The 9,489-nt window shown below is 36.1% G+C and overlaps 2 protein-coding genes across 2 annotated transcripts; both read left to right on the top strand.

The window, feature by feature from the left end:
• Positions 1-3,202: 3,202 nt before the first annotated feature.
• Positions 3,203-3,858, top strand: LOC128356117 (transcription factor HES-5-like). The gene is made up of 2 exons (XM_053316561.1): positions 3,203-3,325; positions 3,436-3,858. The coding sequence occupies exons 1-2, from the start codon at positions 3,203-3,205 to the stop codon at positions 3,856-3,858; spliced, it is 546 nt and encodes a 181-aa protein (XP_053172536.1).
• Positions 3,859-7,013: 3,155 nt separating this feature from the next.
• Positions 7,014-7,579, top strand: LOC128356127 (protein hairy-like). Its single transcript, XM_053316569.1, has 2 exons — positions 7,014-7,136; positions 7,247-7,579. The coding sequence occupies exons 1-2, from the start codon at positions 7,014-7,016 to the stop codon at positions 7,577-7,579; spliced, it is 456 nt and encodes a 151-aa protein (XP_053172544.1).
• Positions 7,580-9,489: the final 1,910 nt, after the last annotated feature.

The raw sequence follows: 9,489 nt of genomic DNA, 5'->3' as shown, positions 1-9,489 counted from the left end.
ACTCATACAGACTGGAGTCACTACAGACAAACTCAGATGACCATGTTGGTCAAAGATTACTGGACTGAATTATTTGAGATTTAATTCACTTGTTCTTCTGTATACAGAAGGATCATTGGTGTGTTTTTGTGTTTGTGCTCGATGACATTTCTTAAGGAAATGACAGCAACAATATCTTTCAAGTGAAGAAAGAGCATCTTGTCATGCATGTTGCATGAACTAAATCTGATTGCATCAGCAATTGTTATTATGCTTCATTGTACTTCATGTATTGGTAGTATATAATGTTATGGTAACATTTGTTACCTTTTGATCAGTATTGATCATTTTGATCATATATTTAACTGTCCTTTTATTGGACATATTGTTATAATGGACTTTATCTCACTGTAATCTCTGTGATTACTCAAAACTGATCTGTTGTAAGATCCAAATGTTTATCTTTTTTTTTCTAAAAAGTTTGTTTAAAATCAGGCTATCACAATTTTCTAGTGATACTTTTATGCCTCACTACATGTCACATATTGTTACAATATAATGCTATGTTGACATTTGTTACCTCTTGATTAATATTAATCATTCTGAAAAACCTTAATTGTCCTTTTTATGGACATTTTATCATAGTGGACTTTAAACCACTTCATGTGATTATTGAGAAGTGATCTGTTTTAAGATCAATATCTTTATTCTTTTACTATAAAAGTTTCTGATTAATGTCACACTGTCACAGTTTTTCAGTGACACAATACTGGCAATATTTTCATATTGAGAATGAATTGATTTTGTGATTATTAAGAACAATGTGATCTGTTGTAAGATCAGTTGTTACTTGTTGTTACTTTTGCTCTTTAAGTGCAAAGGTTTGAATCCATTTGGTAAAAATTGCAAAGGACAGTGAGTACTGTGTCCTCAAATACTGTCCATTGTTTGTCTTTTATAAAGACAGCTGTTCCTTTACTCTGTCTGAGTACAGTGTGTCTTGTAGAAATCTACAAGTTGTTGTTGTGATGTATCATCACGTCTCGTTGGAGTTTGCAACCTTTATGTGTCTCATTGAATAAACAAACAATGCAACTTACTAAATCTGTGTTTCCATGTATTTTGTGTCATGTTTAACCTGTGTATGATCACTAAATCAACTTTCCACACTTCAGTGATTGAATTCAATTACTGTTCCAAACCTTTAGTTGATGAACATAATTAAATTCAACACATACTACTTGTGGACCCATGATGAAGGTAAAGATAGTACTCTGTGAAGCTGCTCCATTAGGATGTTTGATGAATTGGCATTATCAGCTTTATGTCATTCTGCTGTTGGGCAAACTATCAAATCCAATTAGAAAACTTACACTTTAAAAATACCTTTACTTCAACGTGCTTTTGGTGTTTCAACATCAGTTGTAGGTGTTTAAATGTACCATTTTTAAAGTTATTGATTCCCTGACTTAAAGAGGTCATTGTATCTAATCTGATGCATAATGAGACACACTTCTATTGTTCCTTAGTGAAAGCAGTGAAAACACAGACTGTGGGAAACCAGAGGAATCTCTCTCACAGAGCCGCTGCAGGACAACAGATCCTGACCTTTGACCTTAGAAGGTTAAAGAGACTGCAACCCCCAAACTAGAAACTTTCTTATACCTGTTAAAATTATGAATTATTTTCTAACTTTTTCTTCTTATGATTAAAGTACCTATCACCAGTTTTATATATTGCCATTCCCAAAAGTTGGGAATTAGAATAGTTAATTACGGTATGTTTGTGATGCAGATTGTGACCCTTAAATTATTATTTAGAATTCAAAATTTCAACAACCTTTCAGAAATACAGGTTTTTTATTATCTATTTTTGAACACAGAACAATTTGCCAAATATTCAGTATTTTGACAACAGAAAACCACAAAAAAGTGTCATAGTTTTGACTTCAGTGTATATTGGTTGTATTCATACTACAGTTATTCAGAATTTGACTTTCTACATATTTTATCATTCAATCTGAGTGAGCTGTATAGTGTAAAAGCCTCCAAGGGTTCCTTAAAAAACTCAGTTTGAATTTTGGCACGTGCCTAAATATCTTTATATGGACAGAGTGTGGGAAAGCTCTGGAGAGCAAAGTTGAGCCTGATTAGCATCCTAAACTCCACCAGCAGCCTCCTATTCTCCAAAGGGATACGGCACACTTCAGGAAACAGCTGTCTCAACCTCCCACACTCATACAGCTGAAATTCTGATCCAGTTGGTGAAAAAATGTCAGGAATTTAACTTAATATTTATAATATATGAAAATGATTGGACATTGAATGAATTATTCTCAAAAAATATTGATATCACCCTTTATGATCATAACTATTTAAAACTTTACAAGCTGTCAGAGCCAGCCAATGGCGTTCTTTCCCTCCAGATGGTTGGTGATGTCAGGCTCTGTTTCTTCTACGACACCCGTCCACTATCAGTCACAAAGCTGCATTCAAACCCCTTTGTGGTTCATTGACCGCAGCATTCAGGGAGTGTGTGGGAAACTCAGATCAACTTGTTACTCACAAGTCAGGAGACTACAACATCTGGACGGTCATGTGATAGCTTCACTCAAGATTTTAAGAAATACCATAACAACCACAATTGTATTTAATACCTGGTAAAGGTGGCTTATAAATAAGAGTTTCATGAACAAAAAACATTTTGAAAAAAATAAAACACTGTGGAAAAAATATTGGAATCTGAATAATAAAGATAAAAAAGAAAATAAGTAGTGTGAGTTACTTGATTTTATATAATACATCAACATAAGCATTAGAGATTAAATTTCTTTTTTTACTGTTTTCAAAATTCACTGACCACATTATACAGTATTTTCTACCTCAAATGTAATTAATTGTCTTCCTCCTAAGTGTGTGATGGGTTGATGAGCGTGTGCTCAGTCAAAGTCATTGATCCCAGCATCAGGCAGCAGATCTGATCTCTACAGGGTCACCACTTTCCCAGATTCAAACAGAGCTCAGTGAGTCTCTCTCCATCAGTCCCCCCAGTCCTCCACCTGTTCCCCTGAGATTTAACCATTGTCCCTCAGGCAATAACTGCATTCAGCATGCCTCATCCTCTTTTGTCTCACCAAGCTCTCAGATTGGCTGAGACTGTGAGAAACTGCAACCACACCAAGACCCACACATTCATATGGAGATGTGGGACTATAAATAGGAGGATGCAGCCAGCAGAGATCAGATTCTCTCTACAGAGACCTCTACAGCACAGAGATCCAGCTATGGCACCTACAATCACTGCAGCAATGACCAACTCTCAGGAGCATCAGACTCTGACCCACAAGGTAAATTGATGATTCATGATGAATTAATCTCGTAATGAGACGTTTCTTTATTCATGCTATCATTAAACTCCAGAATAAGTTTATTAATGACTTTGTTCTTCTTTCTTCAGCTCAGAAAGCCTCTGGTGGAAAAGTTACGCAGAGACCGAATCAACAGCAGCATTGAGCAGCTCAAGTCTCTCCTGGGTCCAAAGTTCCTCAAACAGCAGCCAGACTCCAAGATGGAGAAAGCAGACATCCTGGAGATGACAGTTTGCTTCCTGAAACAGCTGCAGCAGCAGAATCATGCTGTTGAGTCAGCAGCTGTGGATCAAGGCTACTCCAGGTGTGTCCGAGAGGTGGCACACTTCCTGTCCAAGGAGGAGGTGAAGACACAGTCCCAGAGAAGACTGCTGAACCACTTCAACAAGCTGCAGTCTTCCTCTGAGAAGAACCTGAGAGAGGCTGACTTCTCTCCTCTGAGCTCCACAGTCCAGACCAGCATCACTAAAGAGAAGAGTCCAGTCAACAGCGCCCTCTGGAGGCCGTGGTAGACTCATACAGACTGGAGTCACTACAGACAAACTCAGATGACCATGTTGGTCAAAGATTACTGGACTGAATTATTTGAGATTTAATTCACTTGTTCTTCTGTATACAGAAGGATCATTTGTGTGTTTTTGTGTTTGTGCTCGATGACATTTCTTAAGGAAATGACAGCAACAATATCTTTCAAGTGAAGAAAGAGCATCTTGTCATGCATGTTGCATGAACTAAATCTGATTGCATCAGTAATTGTTATTATGCTTCATTGTACTTCATGTATTGATAGTATATAATGTTATGGTAACATTTGTTACCTTTTGATCAGTATTGATCATTTTGATCATATATGTAACTGTCCTTTTATTGGACATATTGTTATAATGGACTTTATCTCACTTTAATCTTTGTGATTACTCAAAACTGATCTGTTGTAAGATCCAAATGTTTATCTTTTTTTTCTAAAAAGTTTGTTTAAAATCAGGCTATCACAATTTTCTAGTGATACTTTTATGCCTCACTACATGTCACATATTGTTACAATATAATGCTATGTTGACATTTGTTACCTCTTGATTAATATTAATCATTCTGAAAAACCTTAATTGTCCTTTTTATGGACATTTTATCACAGTGGAATTTAAACCACTTCATGTGATTATTGAGAAGTGATCTGTTTTAAGATCAATATCTTTATTCTTTTAATGTAAAAGTTTCTGATTAATGTCACACTGTCACAGTTTTTCAGTGACACAATACTGGCAATATTTTCATATTGAGAATGAATTGATTTTGTGATTATTAAGAACAATGTGATCTGTTGTAAGATCAGTTGTTACTTGTTGTTACTTTTGCTCTTTAAGTGCAAAGGTTTGAATCCATTTGGTAAAAATTGCAAAGGACAGTGAGTACTGTGTCCTCAAATACTGTCCATTGTTTGTCTTTTATAAAGACAGCTGTTCCTTTACTCTGTCTGAGTACAGTGTGTCTTGTAGAAATCTACAAGTTGTTGTTGTGATGTATCATCACGTCTCGTTGGAGTTTGCAACCTTTATGTGTCTCATTGAATAAACAAACAATGCAAGTTTCTAAATCTGTGTTTCCATGTATTTTGTGTCATGTTTAACCTGTGTATGATCACTAAATCAACTTTCCACACTTAATTGATTGAATTCAATTACTGTTCCAAACCTTTAGTTGATGAACATAATTAAATTCAACACATACTACTTGTGGACCCATGATGAAGGTAAAGATAGTACTCTGTGAAGCTGCTCCATTAGGATGTTTGATGAATTGGCATTATCAGCTTTATGTCATTCTGCTGTTGGGCAAACTATCAAACCCAATTAGAAACTTTACATTTTAAAAATACCTTTACTTCAACATGCTTTTGTTGTATAACCATCAGTTGTAGGTGTTTAAATGTACCATTTTTAAAGTTATTGATTCCCTGATTCCAAGAGGTCCTTGTATCTAATCTGATGCATAATGAGACACACTTCTATTGTTCCTTAGTGAAAGCAGTGAAAACACAGACTGTGGGAAACCAGAGGAATCTCACTCACAGAGCCACTGCAGGACAATAGATCCAGACCTTTTGGCCTGAGGAGGTTAAAGAGACTGCAGCCCCCAAACTAGAAACTTTCTTCAATCATTAAAAATTATAAACTTAACTTTTAAGATTCAATCAGTGATTGAAATCCTCTTTATTCTTTTATCTTTATCGTCTTCATACTGCCATCGACAAAAGTAGGAACCAATTCACAAGATTAGTTTTATACACAGAATGTGACATTAAAATTAATATTCAATAATAAACAATAATTTTAAATAAGTATTTACAGAAAGTTGGTCAGTGTTTGCCTGATCATAAACACAGCAAAGTGTTGGCCTCTCCATATTAGTTACTTTAAGACTACCCCTTCCCTTCTCTTTAATATTTAAATGTCTAAAGGGAGTGGCCCTCTGGATATCTTTACTTCCGCAAAAAAAATCCTCCAAAAATCTATTGGATTTAGACACAAGACTAACTTTATTTCAATGGAAAGAGTGTGGGAAAGCTCTGGAGAGCAACGTTGAGCCTTATTAGCATCCTAAACTCCACCAGCAGCCTCCTATTCTCCAAAGGGATACGGCACACTTCAGGAAACAGCTGTCTCAACCTCCCACACTCATACAGCTGAAATTCTGATCCAGTTGGTGACAAAGTGGCAGAAATTTCATTGGATGTTTAAAATGTATAAAAAAATTATTTGACTGAATCATTCAACAAAGTAATTGATCTGAGTCAAAAAGACAACAACTTTTGCAACAATTTCAAACTTTACAAGTTGTCAGAGCCAGCCAATGGCGTTCTTTCCCTCCAGATGGTTGGTGACGTCAGGCTCTGTTTCTTCTACGACACCCGTCCACTATCAGTCACAAAGCTGCATTCAAACCCCTTTGTGGTTCATTGACCGCAGCATTCAGGGAGTGTGTGGGAAACTCAGATCAACTTCTTACTCACAAGTCAGGAGACTACAACATCTGGACGACCATGTGATAGCTTCACTCAAGATTTTAAGAAATACCATAACAACCACAATTGTATTTGATACCTGGTAGAGGTGGCTTATAAATGAGAGTATCATGAAAAAATGTTTTTTTGAAAAAAAAAAAACTGTGGAAAAGAAAAATGGAACCTGAATAACAAAGATCAAATAGAAAATACGTAGTGTGAGTTACTTAGTTTTATATAATACATCAACATAAGCATTAGGGATTAAACGTCTTTTTCTACTGATTTTTAAATTCACTGACCACTTTATACAATATTTTCTACATCAAATGTAATTAATTGTCTTCCTCCTAAGTGTGTGATGGGCTGCTGAGCGTGTGCTCAGTCAAAGTCATTGATCTCAGCATCAGGCAGCAGATCTGATCTCTACAGGGTCACCACTTTCCCAGATTCACACAGAGCTCAGCGAGTCTCTCTCCATCAGCCCCCCCAGTCCTCCACCTGTTCCCCTGAGATTTAACCATTGTCCCTCAGGCAATAACTGCATTCAGCATGCCTCATCCTCTTTTGTCTCACCAAGCTCTCTGATTGGCTGAGACTGTGAGAAACAGCAAACACACCAAGACCCACACATTCATATGGAGATGTGGGACTATAAATAGGAGGATGCAGCCAGCAGAGATCAGATTCTCTCTACAGAGACCTCTACAGCACAGAGATCCAGCTATGGCACCTACAATCACTGCAGCAATGACCAACTCTCAGAAGCATCAGACTCTGACCCACAAGGTAAATTGATGATTCATGATGAATTAATCTCTTAATGAGAAGTTTCTTTATTCATGCTATCATTAAACTCCAGAATAAGTGTATTAATGACTTTGTTCTTCTTTCTTCAGCTCAGAAAGCCTCTGGTGGAAAAGGTACGCAGACACCGAATCAACATCAGCATTGAGCAGCTAAAGTCTCTCCTGGGTTCAGAGTTCCTCAAACAGCAGGCGGACTCCAAGATGGAGAAAGCAGACATCCTGGAGATGACAGTTTTCGTCCTGACACAGCTGCAGCAGCAGAATCAACAGCAAGGAAGACTGCTGAAGCACTTCAACAAGCTGCAGTCTTCCTCTGAGAAGAACCTGAGAGAGGTTGACTTCTCTCCTCTGAGCTCCACAGTCCAGACCAGCATCACTAAAGAGAAGAGTCCAGTCAACAGCGCCCTCTGGAGTCCGTGGTAGACTCATACAGACTGGAGTCACTACAGACAAACTCATATGACCATGTTGGTCAAAGATTACTGGACTGAATTATTTGAGATTTAATTCACTTGTTCTTCTGTATACAGAAGGATCATTGGTGTGTTTTTGTGTTTGTGCTCGATGACATTTCTTAAGGAAATGACAGCAACAATATCTTTCAAGTGAAGAAAGAGCATCTTGTCATGCATGTTGCATGAACTAAATCTGATTGCATCAGCAATTGTTATTATGCTTCATTGTACTTCATGTATTGGTAGTATATAATGTTATGGTAACATTTGTTACCTTTTGATCAGTATTGATCATTTTGATCATATATGTAACTGTCCTTTTATTGGACATATTGTTATAATGGACTTTATCTCACTTTAATCTTTGTGATTACTCAAAACTGATCTGTTGTAAGATCCAAATGTTTATCTTTTTTTTCTAAAAAGTTTGTTTAAAATCAGGCTATCACAATTTTCTAGTGATACTTTTATGCCTCACTACATGTCACATATTGTTACAATATAATGCTATGTTGACATTTGTTACCTCTTGATTAATATTAATCATTCTAAAAAACCTTAATTGTCCTTTTTATGGACATTTTATCATAGTGGACTTTAAACCACTTCATGTGATTATTGAGAAGTGATCTGTTTTAAGATCAATATCTTTATTCTTTTACTGTAAAAGTTTCTGATTAATGTCACACTGTCACAGTTTTTCAGTGACACAATACTGGCAATATTTTCATATTGAGAATGAATTGATTTTGTGATTATTAAGAACAATGTGATCTGTTGTAAGATCAGTTGTTACTTGTTGTTACTTTTGCTCTTTAAGTGCAAAGGTTTGAATCCATTTGGTAAAAATTGCAAAGGACAGTGAGTACTGTGTCCTCAAATACTGTCCATTGTTTGTCTTTTATAAAGACAGCTGTTCCTTTACTCTGTCTGAGTACAGTGTGTCTTGTAGAAATCTACAAGTTGTTGTTGTGATGTATCATCACGTCTCGTTGGAGTTTGCAACCTTTATGTGTCTCATTGAATAAACAAACAATGCAACTTACTAAATCTGTGTTTCCATGTATTTTGTGTCATGTTTAACCTGTGTATGATCACTAAATCAACTTTCCACACTTCAGTGATTGAATTCAATTACTGTTCCAAACCTTTAGTTGATGAACATAATTAAATTCAACACATACTACTTGTGGACCCATGATGAAGGTAAAGATAGTACTCTGTGAAGCTGCTCCATTAGGATGTTTGATGAATTGGCATTATCAGCTTTATGTCATTCTGCTGTTGGGCAAACTATCAAATCCAATTAGAAAACTTACACTTTAAAAATACCTTTACTTCAACGTGCTTTTGGTGTATAACCATCAGTTGTAGGTGTTTAAATGTACCATTTTTAAAGTTATTGATTCCCTGACTTAAAGAGGTCATTGTATCTAATCTGATGCATAATGAGACACACTTCTATTGTTCCTTAGTGAAAGCAGTGAAAACACAGACTGTGGGAAACCAGAGGAATCTCTCTCACAGAGCCGCTGCAGGACAACAGATCCTGACCTTTGACCTTAGAAGGTTAAAGAGACTGCAACCCCCAAACTAGAAACTTTCTTATACCTGTTAAAATTATGAATTATTTTCTAACTTTTTCTTCTTATGATTAAAGTACCTATCACCAGTTTTATATATTGCCATTCCCAAAAGTTGGGAATTAGAATAGTTAATTACGGTATGTTTGTGATGCAGATTGTGACCCTTAAATTATTATTTAGAATTCAAAATTTCAACAACCTTTCAGAAATACAGGTTTTTTATTATCTATTTTTGAACACAGAACAATTTGCCAAATATTCAGTATTTTGACAACAGAAAACCACAAAAAAG

Source organism: Scomber japonicus, chromosome 3 (assembly GCF_027409825.1).
Source record: "Scomber japonicus isolate fScoJap1 chromosome 3, fScoJap1.pri, whole genome shotgun sequence".
NCBI lineage: Eukaryota > Metazoa > Chordata > Actinopteri > Scombriformes > Scombridae > Scomber > Scomber japonicus.
This window is presented reverse-complemented; position numbering and strand designations above follow the sequence as displayed.